Source organism: Pieris brassicae, chromosome 1 (assembly GCF_905147105.1).
Source record: "Pieris brassicae chromosome 1, ilPieBrab1.1, whole genome shotgun sequence".
Classification (NCBI taxonomy): Eukaryota; Metazoa; Arthropoda; class Insecta; order Lepidoptera; family Pieridae; genus Pieris; species Pieris brassicae.
The window spans coordinates 16015409-16039156 of NC_059665.1; the positions used below are offsets into that span (position 1 = coordinate 16015409).

At 32.1% G+C, this 23748-nt stretch overlaps 1 protein-coding gene across 1 annotated transcript in view; it reads left to right on the plus strand.

Annotated features, from left to right (window-relative positions):
- The window catches only part of LOC123707926 (IDLSRF-like peptide), a 53037-nt gene that overhangs the window by 25639 nt on the left and 3650 nt on the right, over positions 1-23748 (plus strand). Inside the window, exons 2-3 of the mRNA XM_045658236.1 lie at positions 14132-14248; positions 21584-21712. Of these exons, the coding sequence (XP_045514192.1) occupies positions 14134-14248; positions 21584-21712 (244 nt within the window). The 5' untranslated portion in view covers positions 14132-14133. The remainder of the gene's footprint in view (positions 1-14131; positions 14249-21583; positions 21713-23748) is intronic.

A 23748-nucleotide genomic window follows, 5' to 3' on the forward strand; every position in this document is an offset into this window, starting at 1 on the left:
TGTAACAAATAAACAAAAAGAAGATTTCAACTGTTCTACTAAATATATAAAATTAACGTCCAGAAGTGTGAAACAAGAACAGGATCTAGTGTTAAATAGAAACGCTTTCCTTTTAAATAAATTTTAATGGAAAATCAGCTTAACCCTGAGCATTTGAAGAGAAAATAGAAACCAACCTTACGACGACGACCTTAGCCGTACGATTGTATAGCGGCTAAGGGCCAAGAGTAGTAGCGTCACAGTTTTTTTGGATTTGGTATACCGCCAAAGGTATATTTAGTCCACTTATGCCTACTATAAAAATAAGTTTATTAAATTTCACCGTTGTAATTAAAGTTCTCATCACTTTTCACGTTAGTGTAAACAATATTTCACAGTAAAAGACGTAAGATTATTAATTTATTAGGAGGGCAACTGGCGACCTAATCGCTTTCAAACGATCTCTTCCAGGCAACCACCGTAAGAAAAAATTGTAATAAATTAGATAAGGTAGGCAAAAAGTGCAGAAATACATATTACTTATAGTTATTGAGACAAAGCTAAATAGGAATATTACTTTAATTAGACGAATGTAATTACATAGATTTAGTTTTTATGAGTCAAGTTATTCTGTAAGATATCCCTTGGATCTTTTTCCATATCATGTAATTGAAAGTTTAAGGATAAAGTGTGAAAATGTTAATCAGTTTTAATAAAAACTTAACTAAAAAACAGGCATAAAACGTGTGCTAATTTCAATTTTACCTGACATTTTACATAAAAAATTCATTGTTTTCAACAACATTTTCCGCAACCAACCTAACTTGGAAAGTAATTAGTACAAGTACCATTTTGCAAACAAAAACTGAAAGGGTCGACGTAAAAGGAAAAAACCTCGTGAAGTAAATATATTAGGTATTAATCTGCTGAGTCATATTTTTGCACCTTTCCACTAAGGAATATTATTATTCATTCATTATTATTATAATGTAACGTGATTGATATAGCAATTTTAAATATCAAGTTAGTAATCAAGTGCCAATAAAAGGACACAAACTGCTTAGAACTATATCTATGTAATCCAAACTACACCTGAACACGTTAATAGTGTCAGAGCTTCTGCGTGTTAATACTGTCAATGTGTGTAATTTAAGTGCCATCATGCTGTTCTAGCTTCTAGGTTCTTCTACTACCCCGTCTACGGAAGTGGATTGTATCAGACATAAGAATATTCTTGTGTCAATTTTGTTATTTACAATCTCTTTTAAAAAGTGTAAGGATATAGATAATATTTTACTCACTGAAACTTAATAAATAACGGTAGCGAAAATATATGCTGAAGACGAAAATAAATCACATAACTACCGAAGCGCGTTATGAATTACTGTGTAACTGTCATACTGTTACTGTCACTGTCAACCTACAAATTACCAGGTGATATTATATTAATTTACTTGAATGAATTCAACATCTATTACACTAACTCTCTAACCAAGTACAACACGGTAAATATACTTGAATCTGTACTATCTGTACAGGACTGTCGAGGACGGACGGTGTACTGTTCCTCCAACCTAAAGAGAGACCAGTCTAACCTCTTACTAGCCGACCTGAAGACCCAAGTGGCCTTTTTTTTGAATGGAATCTCGCTTTACATCTCAGCTCGGGCTGTCTTGGCGAGCGTAGCTCGGTCAGAATGGAGTTTTATCCCGCGATTAGCGCAAGGGCGTCTCCTGTGAGACTCGAACCTCGGCTTGGGCCGTCGCGGGGTGGTCAATCGCCTGAAGGGCAGGACGGAAGCTCACTGGAGTGAGCGAAGTGCGAAGTAAAGGTCCTCGCCTTCCCCGGTGAAGGCGGTTTTTTACGCTAATCTGTGATTGGCTATTTTTATTATTATTGTCCGCGCGGGCGGCTTTTAATTTATCGTTTGCTACGGTAATTGGATCGTCCGGATCCGTTAGTGTGTGTCGAGGCCTCCTACGAGCCTTTTTTATCGGGAAGGGGTAGTAGTTGATGCTTTTACGCACCAGCGGATTGGGATGGTGTTTAGCCTTGTCAAAGTGACGTGTGGACGCCAACTTCATCCATTGGGCTATGGTACGGAGCTCCAGGTCGTGGAGAAGATCGACGTTTCTGACGTAAAAGGGCGCACCGGTCGCGATTCTCATGAATCGCGTCTGAAGCACCTGTAGCCGGTGAATATAGGAGGAAGCACAATGCGCATGTCATGCACGGTTGGATGCAGGCCTTGAACAAGGTCACCTTGTGTCTGAGAGACATGCCCAAATGGCCAAGCTTGAGGAGTTGTATATATCCTTTGCAGCCCGAATAACTTCGTTTGCGCGTTTCAGGGTGCAGTGATTTATAAGTACAGATTGTAGATATCGCTAAACTACTCACGTATCGTAAAGGACTTTTTTAAAATAATGCAATATGTAATGATTGCCTGCATTATTCTATTAAGGTTCTAAGAAGGTACCAAGTGATTTCATACTTGCAAATCTCTAAACAATTTTACTGAGACTAAAAATAATATCCACAACTTTCATTACACCTTGAAACCGTTAAACATTCCATATACAAAATATTTTGATCCACGTGAAAGACGTTTATAACACAACGAAAAAGGATATTTTTCAGATACAGATATCTCATTATTTTTAACGAGACTGAAAGTCAGTGTAACTAAGGATATCGCTTTTCTTATCCCAAAAGACCGATTCTATTTTTACATTCTATAATTCATTCGCAACTTGAACTAATTTTTATATATAATAACCACAGCGCTTAAATTTGTACAGCATTATAGCATTGTAAGTACCTAAAACTTTCGTAATAATGTAGGTTTTTCTCCCATATTCAATTGTATCGTCTCAATACTAATGTTTTAAATAATTAAAAAAATATATAAAGAAGAAATATCTCTTGAATACCTATTAAAGTTTTGCAGCGACGTTTATTTACAACCTTTAAGTATCAAATTTTGTACCTGCTTAAAGTATTTTTCATAGCTAAAGTATTTTAAAATAGAAAAGTATAATCAACAGTGCCTTAAAGCAAAATCCTAAGAATCTAAAGATATTGACTGTGGAATTGAGTCAGGGGTGCAGTAAAATTAAGTTTGTGAGAATTTCGAGCTTGGGTATAAAAATGCAAAAGCTGACTCTCGGTTCGTAAGCTCATGGTCCGCGATGAATACAAATGTTGGACGTGTTTCACTGTAGTCTATATTTAGGCGTTTGATTAAAACTCGGCGAAGAGTGTCAGAAAAAATAGCCTAAGTATGTACGTGCTTGATTTTGATCATAAAGATAAAACTCTTTTGAATTTTTATGTTCAAATTACACCAGCCATAAAAATATGCAAGTAAAGAGGATGCTTGTGGACATTAAACGGTATTTTATTTAGGCACTGTACATGCGTGTATTCATAAAATATAAAATCAGTTCTATTATACTGTTACACAAAAGGTACCTGATGATGAAATGATATATCTCCTCACTCTGGTGAAAATAAAGTCAGTATTTTCTTTATACATGATTTTGTATCAGCGGTTATCAGATGATGTTATATGTATATAGCGAAGGTGCATTTCATGATAGTAGGATAGTCCGTTTAATGAAATGAAAGCTATTTAAAATAATTATGATATTAGGGGTAAAACCAAACTCAATTTCAAATATATATATAAATATATATTTGAAATTAGTTACAAAAAGGAAAAAAATCTTAAGTGTAAAAATATCTGAAATAAGAAACATAGTGGCTTTTTAACATGATAGCAGGTAATGTAAACTTAATTCGACTCAAAGGATAAACATAAATAATTTACTTCAGTTAAAGTAATTACTTAGTAATAAGTTAATAATTTCTATTTAGTTTCCCAGAACTTATGTAACTAATTATAAATTATAACGACGTAGACAATCGTAGCTCGTAGTTTGCGGAATCCGTAGCGAGCGCTACGAAATTTTTAGCATCAATTCTACTATAATAATTTCTAGAACTTCAGAAATACTGGAAACAACATTTATAGAAGCCAATGTTTTCTTTGAAAATATACAGTAAACTAATATTGTCCTAACATATATTTTTCAAAATATACCGGTAATTGTATAACGAAATATTGTTTCAAGATGAATTATTTGTTATTCGTTCCTTTTATATTTACATAATTACGCAACCAAAACGAATAAATCACATTGTTTAGTCGACCGATGGATAATCTTTTTTATAAATGGCGTGAAATAAATTCTCGTTTAATATAAGCCTTTTAAATATATAACATTGGCTTGTCTTATATTTTTCATTCACAATTTAAAGTACGTTTACTTTAATAGATACGTAAATTTACATCAAGACTTTTTACTGCCACGACTTAGAAGTCTTTACTATTTTATTTAAACCGAATTCACAACAGAAATCTTATTAATATTTGTATTAAGTCTTATAATGACGTTTATTTAAGGAACCTCATTAGAATCTAAAAATAAGGCATCGAAAATATTATCTTTCGAATTAAGACTGTCCATAAGGTCTTTTAAAAGTCCATGTTCAAATGTAATACGCACTGTGGAAGTCCATTACAGCCTTTTACCAGATGACAAATACTCATTTGATATTTACTTCTAAACAGGCCACATCTCAGAGGCCTTTGGAGTTTTGTATTTTAGAAAAAAATCTGGTTAAATATCAGCATGTAATCCCTGATCATTTACAATTTGAGCAACCTCCGTAACAATAGTCCATGCATGCATAGACCACTTGTTTTGTTTTATTGTTTATTGTTAAGTTCATAGTCCAAGTTGTTTGCAAAAGCTGTATAGAAATAACTGTCGGCGTAGCATATTTGGTATTCAGATTGGAGACCCTAACTAATTGATTTGTGAAGGTAAATATACAGGGTGTTGGGGCGTACGACCCTTGAATAAGTAATGACTCAGCAAAAATGCTTATTTCAGTTTGTATATGAGTTATATGAAACGACTTATGTTTCGTCTGGTTTGTGAATAATGAAGTTCCCTTGCTTTGTGTCAAAAGTACTTTTTCATATAAACCTATATTCACCGTTCACGTATACATAGACAAACATTTATGGACACGAACGTTATCAGAATATTTCTATAACGTGTGATTTAAGTTGACGTGAATTAATGGATTGAATAACTTAATTCCCGCAATCATCGTGTATGCGCATACAAATTCACGGATCAAAGGTTTTACAGTAAATTACTTGACCTACATCTCTTAAATTCATTGAAGCAGCACTGAAGCTCAATAGTATTTACATTAATATTTTTTCATCCCAAGCACAGAGCGTTGTTAAAGCTTTGCCTACCCAATCTCTTTCATGAGATACGTAGCTTTGTGGGTTCGTACATAAAAATATATCTTTTACACAATATTAACAGTTTTCATATATCATAGTTTCTAATTGGAGAATCCCTAAATATATAATAGTTCGCAAAGATCATTGGGATCTGCTTTATTGATATTTATTGAAGATCAATAGGTAACATGACTTCATATCTTCCCAAAACTGTAGTGAGATGGCAAGCAAACATATCTCCATATAATTTAGATGGAAATTCTAAATAGTAGTATGAAAAACACTTTTTGAACGGATTAAAGCTATGTATTTGCAAAAACTCGTCATCTTTTAGTCGATATCAACTTCGGGGCAATAAATACCGATAAAACAACTTTCTCTGCAGCTGTGATACTTTTGACATTTAACACCTTTTGCCTTCAGTCACCGTGACCACGTACGCTGAAAAGCACGCGAAACGTCGGTAAAAAAATTATAATTTAGAATTATGTAAAGTTTTAATAATAATACATAGCTTTAATCCGTTCAAAAAGTGTTTTTCTTAATGTGTAAAAGCTATTTTAAGAAAAGACAATTCTAATAGTAGTATGACTAAGACGGTTAGTAAATTACCATCTACGAGTATTTCGTTATATTATATTATGTGTACTTTTATTGTTGCAAACACATTATAAAGATAATAGTCGTAAGGGTCTTGAGAATTTATAGTATGTTGAATTTATGTACTGCGCAACGTTTGTGCGAACAATCTTTAAGGGTGTAACGTTCAAAGGTTCTGTGCTGAATTGTTATTTACATTGGGTGTATGTAGATTTTCAGTAACAGACGGTCATTGAGTATTAAGTAAATTTAAGATTAGGCATTTAAATCATTAGAGTGTTTTGCATTTTTATTTAAATAATTCAAATTGTTTATTTATATTTTAACTACTATCCTGGTATTAACACAACTGGTTTGAATAATACCTTTAACAGAGTGAGAGAACATATGATATTATTCAAGTTGAATTTTAGTTTATATTTATCTCACATGTAAGATGTTTTTCTATAGCTATCTATATATTTACTATATTAGACTTTAAAAAATTAGGGAATCTGTTAGCGAAAGGAAACAAAAAATCAACCAAATTCACCAAATATAGGACAAGGAATGTCTCCAATTTATATTCCATTATACAGTCTTCATGTAATTTCGATACGGGCTTAGAAAAGCTTTCCGATATTGCGATATATTTTCATCACTTTATGTAGAAAAATATATTTGGTAAACACGTCTTGGTTTATACGAATATTTTTATATTTTGGTTCCAATTTATGTCAGAGTAAGCCGAAAGATAAAATTTGTTGCAAAAATATGAGCCACTATTCAGTTTCTGGCATCCTTCAGGATCCCTACATAAGACATTACTTAATATGGCAACATTTAGAAATGTTCTAATGATCATTATATTACTTGCCATGTGGCCATCTCTTGCTGTCAAGTCGCTTAAAAGCACCGTAAGCATACGTTGAGTAAATACTGTATTAAATTCGCGTTTATATCCGTTTTAGTTATCAAACATCTAATTTATTTTTTATCCCAAGAACTCAACTAGTCCAAGTCATGCTAACTAGATACAATTACCATCCACAATTACTTAACCAAAATAAATATTATTGAAATTACAATTTTATTTTATAAATTTAAAATATATACTAATTTTATATTTATAGCAATATAATACTATATTTTTATGTATAGCAATCCCAACAAAAAATTATTTCAAGAAATGTTTTCACTGTTAGAATGTCTAAATTATTTTTCAAGTAAATTGTTGATATTTTGTGTCAAAAGTCCAATATATTTTATATTTTTCCCGCTTGTTATTAAATATACATATTAAACCAACAATAAAAATAATGTATAAACTGAAAAAAGTTCACAATAAAACGATAAAAGATAAGATAATGTTCTAAGTATTCTACAGATCAAAAATAGGTAAATAATAATGGTTTTCAAAGTATTGATCTATCTGCAATCCGTAGGGAAATTACGACGTTAGTGACGGCTGGTAAGGATAAGTGACATTAATTGACCACATCCCCAAGGATAATCTGTTAGATATATCGATTATCGATTATGGTCTTTAGAGACTTGAATAATAACTAGAAATTCTTCGTTAATAATGTAAACAGATTAATCCTCTTAGTTTAAAACGTAGTACTTCAATCGAATAAATGGATAATGGCTTGAAAGCTTTTAATGTTGAATTTATTTAATTGTCAAATTTTGGATTCGTTCTACGTTTCGTGTTTTAATATTTTTCCAATTTCAAATTGAATCTTCTAAACATCTCAATGAATTTCATTCACTGTAATGTAAGGGCGTGCTTTTATTTAGTCCGCTAAGCGTTTGTTACTTTATTATTATAATAATTTGTATCACTATGGCAAGTAAAGCATGGCTTTCAATTCTTTGTAATAAACTAGGCAATTTAAAAGAGTGACGTAGAGTTTCTTACCAGTTCTTCTCGCCCACACTCACACCCACTTTGTTTTGGGAACTGGTAGTTAATGTAAATTTAAATCTTATACAATCATACCTTTTTAAATATTGACGTTCATAAGCGTCAATACTTACAGATGAATATATTTTGATTTGATTTATTCTTATTAACCGTATAAAAATGTTTTTCTTACGCCAATTTTAATGAGAAGTTTGATAAATTTAAACAGCATTTCTTAAATGTGTAAAGCACAAGGGCATATGAGTAGCATACTCAGGAGGAGGCATGAGGGTGGAATGCGTCATAAGTAGAAACAAAACACAATCGACCTCATTGTAAAACGGAACAATAGCAACATATGTACCGTCTTGGTTACCATTATTTTTCTTGGAAAACGCTTTGTTGAATATCTGAAAATAATCTCTGAAAGCCAGTTTTAAGTGTATTCAAGTTATACCGACGTTTTATGCAAATCATAAACGCGTGAAGCCGCGAACGTTGTGAAGAGTCATCAATGGTTTTACAGCTGTTTTGCGTTTAAGTACTTCTCTGTTCGCAGTACACTGCAAATAAATTGCATGATTTTCTCGAAGCTTATTTGAAATAAGATCTTCGATCATCTTCTGTTCTGAATATTAAAAAAGCTACTGGGTTGCCTAAACGCGCTCAAATGCCAGAATCTATATATATATATAAATGAATCCCTATTTCCCTTGGTCACGGCATCAAACTTTTTTTCATGTAACATGGTTATGGTGTTTGACATAATATTGACAGAATGCGTGCTACAAATATCGTCAAAGAGCGTGTAAGGAAAATGAATATCGTTTAAAATAAATGCTTCAATCGGTTATTATATTGATAAAATACATATAACATAATTACATTCGCTAATTGTTTGTGGCATTAATCTTGAAAATCCATGTTTTTCACATGGCCATTTATATGTCACCTCTTCCCGTGTCGGAATACCAACAAAACTATTTATAAACGCCCCAGAAAAACAAAAACAGTTGTTGTTTATCAAAAAGCATTAGAATAATAAACACTTTCATTTCATTTCTTGACTTAACAAAGGTTTATTCATATTATGGCAAACAATTTTTGTAACATTTTAGTACAGTGTATTTATTAAAGCATAGTTTACTCTACCAAGTAAATATATTGCTTACTAAAGTTTGAAACTTTAAAGAAGTTTAATTAAACAGTTAAGTCTAAGCAGTGTGCGCGATATAAACTAATATACGACGAGAACTCTGTACTGAACTGAGGTAATTTATTAATCCAATCCCAAATTAATGTGACCCTTGTCTTGTGGCGAAACAGTAAATACCTTATATAAAGGAAAACTTAAATCCCTTAACATCTACGACTAAGCTGTTATAACAAAGTTTTGTTATCAACAAACTCATTATAAATCGTTTCCAGACTCGGTGCTTCCTTGAAAAACTTGTGTGCAATCTAGTTTTATTTATTTCATGAAACATTTTAAAATTTTATATCTAATATAAAATTTATTGTTTAGCATGGCTCAACTTTATATTTTATGCCTATTTCTAAGAATAGGTAAAACAAATATTTCTTTCTTTCCATAAATATACATTTATGTTTATTTAGATTTTATGGTCAGGTAACAGTTGGCAGCTATTAGAACTCTAGATAGTATGGACTGCTAGATACTACTATATAATATAGTGGATAAAGAATTTTCAACGTTGAAGTTGAAGCTTCGAACCTTAAACCAGACCTATTTTGATTTTTTCTTACTTTGTGCGCAATTAATTAATTCACCGTATTTTTAAGGTACATGCTTGAGGAAACCGGCATATCATAGACCAGATATACAACATATGTTCGTGAAAGTTTGATCTCATTCTTGCACAATAAGATAATCGATTAAAGAAACATAAATTGTTTGTCTCAACAAACGCTTGTTTTGTAGAACAATAAATCCCGTATATAACAAAATTATTTGATTAGATATCAAAATTTTATATCTGAATTTAAATCATGCTCACTTTTACTCAAATTATACTATTTATTTTACATTTTACTGTGTGTATAAAGAAATTGATTGAAAACGTATGTCCCGTTTCATATCATATTTCCCTAGGGACAGGACATCACTTTAACATCCGTTCAATGTATGATTTGTCAAAACTTAAAATAGGTCAAACAACGATATTCAGAAACCTAAAATTGCCAATTATTTCTGTTCATTCGTCTATAAACTGCCAGCAACCAATTCCGAATTTATGCACCACAGGTTCATATATATTTTAATCTTTAAAACAACGTCGGGTTTGTTCGAACACGTATAAATCGAGAACGGCTGGACCAATTTTCATGGTTTTTGTTTTATTGTATTTGTGCCAAATAGCATAACCATATATATAATGATAAAATATAAAAATATTGGAAATTGAAGAAAAAAAGCAAAAAGTGTTAGAATTATTTTAAAAAAAGGTTTCAAAGCGACAAGATATCCACAATTTTCGGATAATGGCGTATTTTAGATTTTAAAAATGTAGATTATTCTACTTATTACTTATTAGTCAATAATGAAAAGGATTGACTTTATATTACTTTTAAAATATTTAAAACTAATATAGAGAAACCTAATACTTAGAACTAATATTAGGTACATATGATACATATGAAATTGGCGTTTTGTATGGGAGGAACAAAAAGTCGAATATTTTTAAATATAATATATTTAATTAATCAATGAACCATTGTTTTCTATGCACTTTTGCCATCTCATAAGTAGTTCATTGATCCCTTTACTAAAAAAACCAGTCGGACGGGAATCAATAAAATCTGTGTCGGCGATTTGGACTGCCCCATCATAGTAAAAATTTTTCCCTTGCAAGAAGTTGTCCAAATTTCGAAAAAAATGGTAATCTGTTGGAGCAAGGTCCGGGGAGTACGGAGGATGTCTTAGACATTCCAATTGAAGCTCTTCTAATTTGGTAGTCGTCTGTTGTGCTGTGTGTGGTCTAGCGTTGTCGTGAAGTAGCAGTGGCGTGGAGCGATTGACTAGCCTAGGTTGTTTAGCTGCTAGCTTTTCCATCATGGTTTGCAATTGCTGACAATAGACATCAGCCGTAATAGTCTGGCCAGATTTGAGAAAACTGCAATGAACAATACCGGCACTAGTCCACCAAACGCTTACAAGTAACTTTTTTGGGGTTAATTTTCGCTTGGGGCCGGATTTGGCAGGCTGGCCAGAATCCAACCATTGCGCTGAGCGCGTCCGATTATCGTAAAGAATCCATTTTTCATCACAGGTAATGATTCGGTTTAAAATACCTTCATTATTGTGCCGGTTCAGTAATGTAACGTAGCAGTCGACGCGCGTTTGCCGGTTTGCTGCAGTCAATTCGTGAGGTACCCACCTTTCAAGCTTTTTAATCTTCCCAATTTGCTTCAAGTGAATTAAAACAGTTTTATCACTAACACCGCAGCCTGCAGCTAACTCGGACGTGGTTTGCGATGGATCCGCTTCCACAATAGCCTTCAATACTTCATTATCAACTTGGGTCTCAGGCCGTCCACGGGGCTTGTTCTGCAGGTCGAAATTTCCAGAACGAAAACGTTGGAACCAAAAACGAACTGAGTTTTCTTTTGCAACATGACCGCCATACACATCATTCACCCTTCGAGTCGTTTCCGCAGCACTAGTGCCACGGCGGAACTCATACTCGTAAATAATGCGATACTTTAAGTTTTCCATTTTGTAAAATGAGTGACGCAAACAGAAAAAACAAATGAATGACGGTCATCGTAGCACAAATACATGAGTAAATAGCTGTACAAATTTGAATTTGAAATTCCTAACCAAAGAGGAGGTATTTGAGGTCAGTGGCCAGTACGACAAAACGCCAATTTCATATGTAAGGACCTAATATATGCCTTCAGAAGTTTCTTCCGGTGTAAAATAAGGAGAATATATCGAGCTTCTCAAGTATCCAAAAAAATTCTGTCTTTTTATGATTCATCAGATGAAATCGTCTGAATTTATCATAAAAGAATACTGAACTTAAGATAAATTTTACTTTTCATTGCATTTCACTCATAAAATTATAAATAATGTCCAGTGACGTCAGCTAGTACGTGATATTATAAGGTTTGATAAAAAACACTTCTGTGAAACAAATAGATGTTCTGCCTGAGTTTACGATTTGATAATAATGATTCATAAATTGATTGCACGTATACCTACATGTGCTCGAACAAGACTAGCCGCCGAAACTTTAGATTGAAAGATTCAGAAGTCAATTATATATTTATGTTATAAAACTCCCTAACTAATCTCCCTGAAAACCTATTGCAGCCACAATCGAACCAGCCAACTCTGAGGAAGGTTTCGGGGCCACTTGATGTACGACATTTGATGTGTCCATAGCCAGCTATATCTAATGATATTCTATCCCTGTATCGTGAGACTAATATACTCAAAATCGAAAACGCAGCAAATACGCAATCGAACAATGCACTGGCTTTAGTCGACTTAACATTATGCTGTTAATTAATACCACAACTGTTTTAAATTAAAGCTACTTAAGGGATTTAAACGTGTGCAGCGATGGTGCTGACAACACTGGGAAATTATATAAACGCGAAGTTATATATAATGTACTAAATGACCGGTACAGTTAAATAAGAAGTAGATATATTATACTCGCGTAAATCAAAGACAATTATTTGTGCCCACTTATTGTGCTTTACAGATTTAGGGTTTACAACTTTAAAATATATATTAACATTACTATTCATCAAACAATTTACTTGTAACGAGTTAAAGGAAATAATAACACGAAAATCCCTTAGGATGGATTTAGATGAAACATTAGTGTTAATCTTCTGGAAGCTTATACAAGGCTCTTTGATGTGCTGATTACATCCCGCCAACGCTTTACATAATTACATTATAATAATATTACAATATAGCAATTTTTATCTTATATTACTTTTAAAATTGTACTAAGATATATTATATAATCCAGTCAATTATTGCCCCAAATTTAATTCCTATTATAAAATAAATAAAAACCTGAAGAAATATAATATCCAGTCAAATATAATAAATACATATAGAGTTATGAAACTTTACAAGCAAAATAATCAAACCTCATCTTAAAAACGAGACAATTGGCTTAAAGCTAGTGCAAACAATTTTAATCCGTTTAAACTTGAATTTAAATATCTTCGAACCGTTTGAAATACATATTTATATGTAATACAAATAGGTGACGACCTTAACCTATACTAATATTGATTGAAAGATGAACGATTTGTTTGATTTTTTGCAATGAACAGGCAATAAAAGTACTGTTTACAAAAACGTCTTTTTTGCATTTTAATGTGTTATTAGCGAGAAAAACTTTAGGCTGTAGAAGATCGTGCTTCTCCGGAATTAATGCAACGGGAACAGCAGAGCACAACTAGTATAAATAAAAACTAATTAGTTTTACTTTGCACATGTCTTAATGCTAGGATTGGAACATAAATAGAGTTGTTGAAAAGGATTCAAAATACATTCAGCAATTTTGTGTTCAACAGCTATGAATCTATCGGGTTCAATGTTCCAACGATCCATAAAAATAACTATATTTGTATATAAATATAAACTATATATCAGAACTGTACTACACAACAAAATATATAACTAATATAATTTAAGAAAATGCTATAAAAATGTATATTTACTTAATATTCTAGGCTATAATCAGCTCTGAACTTTGACAGTGCCAAAATTTTAATCCAATTTAGTATACACTAAAATTAATTTAGACGAGCAAGGTCTACAAACATTTGCTTGAATCGAGTTACTAAAGCAACTCTGATATTAAATTGGACGTACAATAATAATTTTATAAGCTTTTATCTCGATATATTACTTTATTATCAAATAATAATTTCAAGTAATTACCGCAAATACTAATTAGATACGCAAAGTTTGTACTTTACTTTTGGATAAAACTCATTCAAACTCAATTCAAAAATACGATGAATGTAAAGTATCTCAAATTATAGTCTATTTTGTATTAACATTTTCTATTTCTACTACTAATACTTGTATAGGAAGCATTTGTAATCTTAGATAGAACCGTATACTGTGACTGTCGCATAAGTTATTTCGTTTCTGTGTCTTAAATATATGTATATGTTTGAATAAATGAATAAGTAGGTTAATGACCTCTTCGCTATAATGTCGCTCGCGATCCATTATTTCTGAAGCGAATAATGCCAAGCATAATGGATGCTTAATTCACCACTTTCGTAGCACTAATATAGTGTTTATTTTCACCTAATGGTTATATTATTATTTTCAGGTATGTTACCGTGCAGACTAGCGACGTGCGTGGCTGCGCTTCTCGCACTATGCTTCGCGCGCGGCGCCGTCTCACTAGACCTGCAACGCCTGTATGGACACCACACAAAGCGATCTGGTGAGTGCAATAATTTACATTATTATTATTATTTATCACAATGTTTAAATAAACATTTTTTGCAAAATATTATTTTAGACAGCAAATTACTGAGTTAATTAATAATAGAGATGGTCTCTTACTAATTTATTATCATGTATTTTCATATCTTGAAGTCGGCTGAAGCGTCTAAATAATACGTATAATATATAAATGACTTAAAGAGTATGCCAATTAAGTAGAAAAGGGAATTGATGATATTTCAACGGAGTAATAATTTCACGCCCGCAACGAAAGAACGTAGGTGTTACATTTGATTCATAAAGAAAGGTCATATTTTTTGATTAAAGTACTCCTCCTATGCAAATCTAACATTATGGAATGTGGGTTCAGGAATAACAAATGTAATTTTAGGCTATAAAGCGTTTTATAGCCTAAAAGCGATTAATCTTTGGTGTAGATGCAAAAAATCTATTATTCATATTAGACTCACGTATGATAAAATAGTTTTCTTTTCAAAACGTTTTCATAAGTCCATGAGCGTGATTTTATTTCAAATTCTGACTACGGCGTAGCGGGTATTTGTTACTGTAAATGCGTTAATGTAGATAATAGCAGCTGTTAATTATAAATTATTACAACAGTTAATTAGTATAATTATGTTTTTTGACGAATACATACAATATAATAAAGTTATAAAAAGGTTCAATGTTTAAGTCTACATAATTCCATGCCTGTCTCTAATAAACTACATTGTTATTTTCGTCTTTATAGAGGTAAATCCTTGAAAGTGGAAATCCTTGTTCGTCCATCAAGTTGTTAAATTACGATGAATGTAACTGAAAGTTAGCCGACATTCTACAATACCTTTTTACTTTACTCATAGATATTATTATATAATAAGTTTCTAATAATTTAGTGAAACAGACATTATTAGAAATTCTAATTTATTTCAGATCGTGTGTTGATCTATTAAATTCGATTTTTAAGACATTATAGTTTTAATATATGTTTTATAATTGTGTAGGCCTGGGTATCCGGAAGCTATATCCAGGATGCTCCCTTCGTTCGGTGAAATAATATGGTTTGGCTGTCGCGTCTCAGTATAATAAATAAAGGAATCCAATAATCGATAAGACTAAAACTAGCACTTACCATCAACGGTGGCGTATCTCACTCCAAACACTGGATCCTTCAATGATGAATAAAAAAAAGTCAATGCTATACGGTATGCGGTATATATTAGGTCCTTACATATGAAATTGGCGTTTTGTCGTACTGGCCACTGACCTCAAATACCTCCTCTTTGGTTAGGAATTTCAAATTAAAATTTGTACAGCTATTTACTCATGTATTTGTGCTTCGATGACCGTCATTCATTTGTTATTTTCTTCTGTTTTTTTCTGTTTGCGTCACTCATTTTACAAAATGGAAAACTTAAAGTATCGCATTATTTACGAGTACGAGTTCCGCCGTGGCACTAGTGCTGCGGAATCGACTCGAAGGGTGAATGATGTGTATGGCGGTCATGTTGCAAAAGAAAACACAGTTCGTTCTTGGTTCCAACGTTTTCGTTCTGGAAATTTCGACCTGCAGAACAAACCCCGTGGACGGCCTGAGACCCAAGTTGATAATTAAATATTGAAGGCTATTGTGGAAGCGGATCCATCGCAAACGACGTCCAAGTTAGCTGCAGGCTGCGGTGTTAGTGATAAAACTGTTTTAATTCACTTGAAGCAAATTAGGAAGATTAAAAATCATGAAAGGTGGGTACCTCACGAATTGACTGAAGCAATTTTGTTCCTCCCATACAAAACGCCAATTACATATGTAAGGACCTAATATTTAGTGCGCAGGCGACAGCGCTTAAAATTTAACTCCCTTTCGTCAATTCGCCGGGACACCACCTCCCATCTCCGGTTCGTGTGTCAAAGTCAAATCGACAATTGTCATCCTTCTTTGATTGACACCGATTTAGCGCGATCAATAATTATTAATTTTTAACTAGGCTTAGAATTGTCCAATAGAATATACTTTTTACAAATTGACTAAATGACTTCGCAGTTGCAGATAATAGCACACACTATTAATTTATTTGCTCCGTATAAGTTTGACATAGTGACATTTCTCAAGAAAGGTACGACATAGACAATGTTTCTCACGTAAGGCAAAAAAGAAATCCTCATAAATTTCTGATCGGACACATAATAAAATGTATCAAGTCTGTCAAATTTCTTGTGGGCAAGTCATGTCGTGAAATGTTGATCATCCATTTCTAAATCTAAGCTAAGAGATTACTAAAGCTTTTAACACTGTTAAAAGCTTTAGTAATCTTAGCATTTTAAATTTTTATATAAACACTTTTCTAATTAAGATTTCAGTTTATAATGAAATTTTCAAATTGCGTGACAAATACATACAAATATATTTTACTTCTGTAAGCAACGTTTATAATTGGATGCTAATTAATATTCTGGCAAAACTTGTAGATGTAAAGATTAAAAGTCAAATTTAATTAAATTTGTGTAATTTTCGTTAATTTTCTTATCGTATTGTAAGTTATCGTTAATAGGGTATGTTATGTTATGCTAATTGCTGTACTATAAAGTAAACAATAATTGTGGAATTCTATTGTCGAAACAAGAAGGTACAACACCGTTTCTCTATTATGCGTGATAGGCTTTCATCTTGGAAAACCTTAATAAGGATATTGTTTAATGATTACATTATTGAAAGTGTTAATTTAAAGTGTATTAACATTAAACATACATACAGTGTATGTTGTCAAGACTTAACTTTCAATTAAGATGTTTTAATTTTAAATTGCAACCCTAAAAACAATTTGTATAAGCAGCACTCAAAAACTATTTAAAATTCAATTTATATTTTAATTAAGCTACGCCCTGAAAGCGTGCTCAAGCTTATTTTACTCAAACTGAGCCACTATGAAAACACACAATTTAATACTTCAACGAAGCATAAAAGAATCTTCTTGGGAAAATTGAAAAAGCAAACGAGTTTTTATATGCAAACGATACAACAATTATAGGGTTCTGACTAAAATAAATACTGTACTAAAAAATAAAAAGTATTAAGTATTTTTTAACTCTAGTTAATTATTTTATTTTAAGGGTATTTTATTAATAAATAAATTGGACGAAATTATTTAATATACAAAATTAAATCTATATGTTAAATTAGTATGTTTCACGAGATGCACTTATAAATATGCATATCATTTTTTATTTTCTAAATCGTCGCTAAAGATTATCTACTTTACAAAATATGAAATGTTTTTGTTGTTGTACGACTGTTTAAATTTGACAGAAGTATTATTCGTTTCATAGTAATTTGTACAGTTTATAAGCAAGTTAGCAAGTGATTAAAAGTTTGAACTATACTGTTCATTTACTTGCGCCAACTCAAAGTATACATTTTCTGCATACAATAACTGAATATAATGGTTTAGTTTGAACTGGCTGCGCTTGCATTATTCATTGCAAAAATTATAGCACAATAGAGCTCATAATACTAAATAAATAAATATTGTGATAAAAGCTATCCGCTAGACTAAGACTCCGCTTCTTTCATTAGTCTGAGCAGGAGCTACTTTCATTAAAATGGTGGCTATACATATGTAGACTTAAATGCATAGACAGAAATTCTATTGGTGCAGAGCTGGGAATCAAACTTTCAACTATAGGGATGAGAGTCGCATGCTGAATCCACTAGGCCAACAGTCCAGTGTGTTACGTCTGCAATATTCTTTCCAGCTATTCACTAATAGTTTATTTCTTATTGCATAATTTACACCTATTTGCACGGTATAGGAAAATATTGTCAGGAATTTAGAATACTTTCTTACTAACTAGTAACTGACGTGAGACTTATCTTAAATTATCGTGATTTATGTGTCTTTTTACTTTCTATTTTTATTGTATTATCTTTTTAGTTTAGTTGTTTTTTTTTGTTCCTATTTAGTTTTGTCTTAATAACTGTGTATAACATGTATTTTTGCACTTCTTGCCTATCTTATGTAATTTAATACATTTTTTAAAAATGATCACTTATAAGGACAAACACTATTTCAATTATGCCTTAAAATAACACAAAACTAGGTTTTAGCAGTTTCTCTGGTAGTAGTTATGAAAAATACTATAAGATCGCTAACCCTAATTTTGTAAATAAGATTACTTCGAAATATTTTCTATTTCTTCTGGCTTTGTCCCAGGGGATTACATAAATTCTGATTTCTTTCTCATGAACAAAGTCGTATTGTTTATTCAGGCTACAATTCTAAATATTAGTCTCGCTTTTGGCTTATAATCTTATACTAGTTTAGTGTCATAATAATTTAAATAAGAATGCATATAGAAAACAAAAAATTACAGTCGTCCGTCATTAGAGAAAGAGAAAGGTATATTCCTTAAAGGTAAATGTTAAACTGAGAGAGATAGAGATACTGATTTAAGGATGTTTACTAGAACATTAAAAGATAATATTAAATAACTAAATTCGAGTTCTACACTACACGAAGTCTCTGTCATTTATGTTTTATTAGCACTCAACCTCCGACGGATTTAAGGCCTCCATCAAATTCTTAAACTTGTATGTATTCCTCGCGGTAATTTCCCCAATTCTGCCCAGCTATCCCTTTTATTCCATCTTCCCATTTTTCTGATGGGCGTTTCTCTTTCTTCCCACTGGGTCATTCCAATTTTTAACCCATCTGCCATCACAAATGCGGGCGATGTATATTGCATGCACTGAAAGATACTTTAACTTATTTAATTCTATACTAAATGGTTTAAATGATTATTTAATTTTTATGAACGATTTCCACTGTTACTACTGAAACATAGCTACTGTGTAACATAGTTTAACGACTGGATAAAGTGCTAGTATAATTATTTCATCTCTCAAGCTTAAGTAATAACTGTAGATGTCTCCTCTTAACGAGCGGTCGTCAGCTTCTTTTTCTTGTAATTCTAGTAAGTATTTCTAATTAACTGCGCAATTTAGCTACGACAAGAAAACCTTATTATCGTAATATTCCTTGAGCCTTTTTCTTATTATAAATTAGAGTGCTTTTATTAATACCATTAAATAAATTACCATTTTAAATTATTGCTCACTTCGAATTTCAACTTAAATTGTAATTGTCATATGTTCAAGGCGGGTCAATTATTATTAGTCGATTAGAATCGAGACCTACGAGTTATGCGCTACCTACCTTTTTTGCACATCTATGTTCTTTTTAAATCAGAAAATAATGACATACACACTAATTTAAATTTTAATAAATTGTGTAATTAAAAAAATAAGATAGAAATATCTTATTTTCTCTAACGTTAAATCTTAAGTATGTGTTTAATTTGTGTCTGTCTCTTTTTAATGTCATTTTTTCGTTTCACCGACTGTCAAACTTTAATTATATTAGTTTTTATCAAAATTAAAAATTGATATTAAACTTAAAAATTGAAATAAGAAATGAATATAAGAAGTCTAATATTCCAATTAGATAGTAACAAAAGTCTAATTTACATATTATTAATTATGGAAACTTTTTTATCATTGTAGTTTTAATCAAAATTATAATTGATATTCAAACCAAAAAAAATTCAAGTTTCACTTCTACCACGTGTGAATTGCACGTTTGTTTTATTTTCTTTATATGATGCCAACAATGTATGTAGACAACCATAATATCTAGCATAAGTATAAAAATATTTTAGTACAGTAACTAGTTATACACACGAAGAAATAAACCATATATACGAGTGTGAAAATAAATAATAACAATGCAGTTCCAGACTAAATTTTAGCCTGACACAATTAACACATTCAATCTTAGCTTTTGGTTTGGAATCAATATTATCTAGATTTCATCTCGGACTAGTGAAGTGTAAAATTGTAAACAACGTGTAACGATAGATTTTTGTAAGGAAACCTTTCCATATTTGGGGGTTACGGGATTACGGGTCCCTGGCCGTATTTCGAACTAGAATAAAAAAGCAAGGACATGCATCGGTTAGAATTATGGTAATTAAGCATCTATGGAAAATGGATGAATCTGATAATTTGAATTAAGTTCACCAAATGTCTAGTCGATAGCGATAGATACATATACATATACGTGGGTAACACTGAAAATGTTTAGAACTGGCCAGTTAGAAACATTGCTAATGAAAACTTTTTTCGAATGTATGCATTAATTTGTCATTTGGTTTTGTGAATTGGCGGCAAATCTAAAACACTTGTTACACGTGTGAATGAACCTAACGCGAGAACATTTTCGGTCAATGATTTATTATGACTTTCGTTATAGGCTTACTCAACAACAAAGCTATGATAGGCTGCGATTAGCATTTCTCAATGAAGCCCCATCTCGTTCCACTATTTATGATTGGTTTAACGAGTTTAAGCGTGGACGTAGCTATCTCAATGATCCGCGTGAGGGATGTCCTTTAACAGCGACTACTGAAGATAACATCAGTGCTGTGCGACGCATGATAAAGGAAGAAAAGTGACCTATTCGCATATACGGGCAAGCAAGTTCAAAAAATATTACACGAACATTTAGGCGTCAGGAAGCTTTGTATCAGATGGATTCCGCATACTTTAACTGACGACCAGAAACACCTTCGCATGGACTGCTGAATATTTGACTATTGCAGGTGTCGAGAGAGTCATCCGCCCTACAGTCATGACCTGCTGCCATGTGACTTTCATTTATACCCAAGAACTAAGATTAAATTTGAGGTATTCGCTTTATGAGCCCTGAAGATGCGGCGAAAGCTTACGAAAATGCCATAGAAGAGACCCCTAAGGAAGAATGGGCCCACTGCTTTTCTCAGTTGTTCCATCGAATGCGACGATTTGTAGAGAGCAACTTTCTACATTAAGCCGTTTTTCATTTTCTAAACATTCTCAGTATTACCTAGGTATATATACATTGTAAACTCATTATAACGTCATTCGTCAGAAAGAATAAGTCTCTATAACGTAAAAATGAGTTAATTTGTTTGGTTTAACACAAATGTATGGGACATTAATTCACTCTTTAACACACAGCCATTCTCTATTACTAAGACATATTTTCATATTTAGTAATCCGCAACATACTTAAATATAATCGCTTTTATAATCAGCTTACAAAACTAAAAAACTAAGAAGTTATTGTAATTGGTTCAATTTGGTCTTTTTTTCACTTGCCTTCATAAAACGATATATGATATACTCCCTATAACAAAAAAATGCTCGGTCCCATGAAATTCGTTATAAAGACTTTACACTGTATAACAGTACAGTGGAAATGTTTTAACTATATTAAATAATTTATTGTATTTTTTTCAGAATATTGTCATCCATATGAGCCGTTTAAGTGTCCCGTGGATGGGAATTGCATCTCCATACAGTACCTTTGCGATGGTGCACCAGACTGCATTGATGGTTATGATGAAGATTCCAAGCTTTGTACTGCAGGTTTGTTAGAACATCCTCTCAAACTCTTGAAGCGCCGAAATGTTGCGATAGAAGTATTTCTATAATCTGAATCCACCATTAATAAGTAATTAAACGACACACCACAAGATTTAAACGTAGTTTAAATTTTATATCTGTGGTTCAATAATGTCTTTTGATAAGTTGGAGCGCTTATGCGGAGCCTTTGATTTCCGTTCCCTTGACAATCTAATTCTTGAAATCCTTCTAATAAAACTGAATTCTATCACTCCTCCTTTGGAACTCCTTGATATTCGAGAAATAAAAGCTCAGTCTTTAAATTTATTTAAAGACTTCTTTTTGAGAATCAATTTCTGCCTCGCAATTAGCTGCTCTTATATATTAACTGTAACTCATTAGCCCATAGATAAGCTTTTACATTTTCGTAAATAGAGGAACTGCAGGATATTTGGAATAGTATTTTCTTTGTTTGGAGGATACATTTTCGGAGGGATAGCTCAATAAAAACTACATAAATTTATTGACAAATTATTAAACTTAAATAATGAGAAAAACTAAATGTAACAAAAACCAAAAACCTTATCAAAATGTCTATCAAACAAAAAGACTCCAAAAACGTCATTTGACATGGAGTACAGATAATTTGGAATGCTATATTTCAACATGTCGTGTTTGCAGGTTTTCAACTTTATTTGTTACTGATTCGATTGAAGAGTCTTTATCACTAACAAATCGAAAAAGTGATGATCTGGGAACGTTGAACCGTTGAGCTGCCTTTAAGAATCCCATTTTTTTTTCTCTAACAGCGGCAATAGTAGCGGACATTTCCTCCTTATACCACCTCTCCTTCTTATTGTATTTGTCAGTTGTAGCCATTTCTAAAGAAAAAAAAACGGTAACAATGAACCGAAAAAGTTTTTATAGCTGGTGTCTTGCTTCCTTAAGGTTGGCAGCCGAAATCTCAAAATGGCGTCCTGTGTGGAATACTCGGTGGCTTCGTGTGACTGAAATGACGTTATATTTAGAACATAAAACCACAGATGCCGTTTATATTAATTAAGATATCGAAATATCCCAAATTACCTAAAATATCCCAAATATGCTGCATTTCCTCTTACTTATATTTTTTTTTAAGTTTTAGTTATTGTTAGAGTTAAATGTTATTTTATGTCATTATTTGTTAATTATATATGCACTTCTTGTACTTTTATCTGTTTCTTTTTTTTTAAATAATATTAAAAACAATACGAGGTACCTTATACCAATACTAGATACTAGGATTCCAGGTACCCGGAAGAAATCCGTCGAAGATAAAGCCGTCCGTTGCCTAATAATAATTATGTAAAATGCTTTTCTATATGTATGTTATTGTATAAGGTAACGAAGTGTAAATAATTGTCACGCTCTCAGGGAACATGAATCACTGGAATGACCGGATGAATTGACCTACTTTTACGAATGCAAAATTCATATTTTCAAATTCGATTCAGTATGGATAATTAATCTTCATTTGCAAAACGACACAAAACGGTTTGGACATTTTAGCACGCGCATTAATTGGTAATGGACACTTATTTACGATGACGAAAACATTTGTGACCGCAAGTTTTGTGTCACAAATGTTGGTAATGCGTTACGTTGGCTCGCCTGTAAGCCTAGACACAGATAAGGTCATGGCAATTTTTTATCTATAATAAACCTTAAGTTAACCATGCCATTTTTTTGGCAATGTTTGAATATCCCGTGCCACAAATAGGCACGTAAAATTGTCGGCGCCTATTTCATTATCGTACACATCTGTGATCCGTATCATTGTATTATGTGATTAATGAAATAGAGAGCTTTGCGTATCCCTCGTTACCTACGAAAAAAATAAGGCCGGTGTTATACTGATAATGTAGTTTGGTAAAAAAATATAAATTAATAAATTTCGTCTGAAACAATCGATTACAAATAGCATTTGTATTAAAAAAATGTGTGTGTGTCAGCTACGACGCACGATTGGAGTTTACTCCTTACGAACGATAATTATGATATATATCGAATAGAAAAAAAGG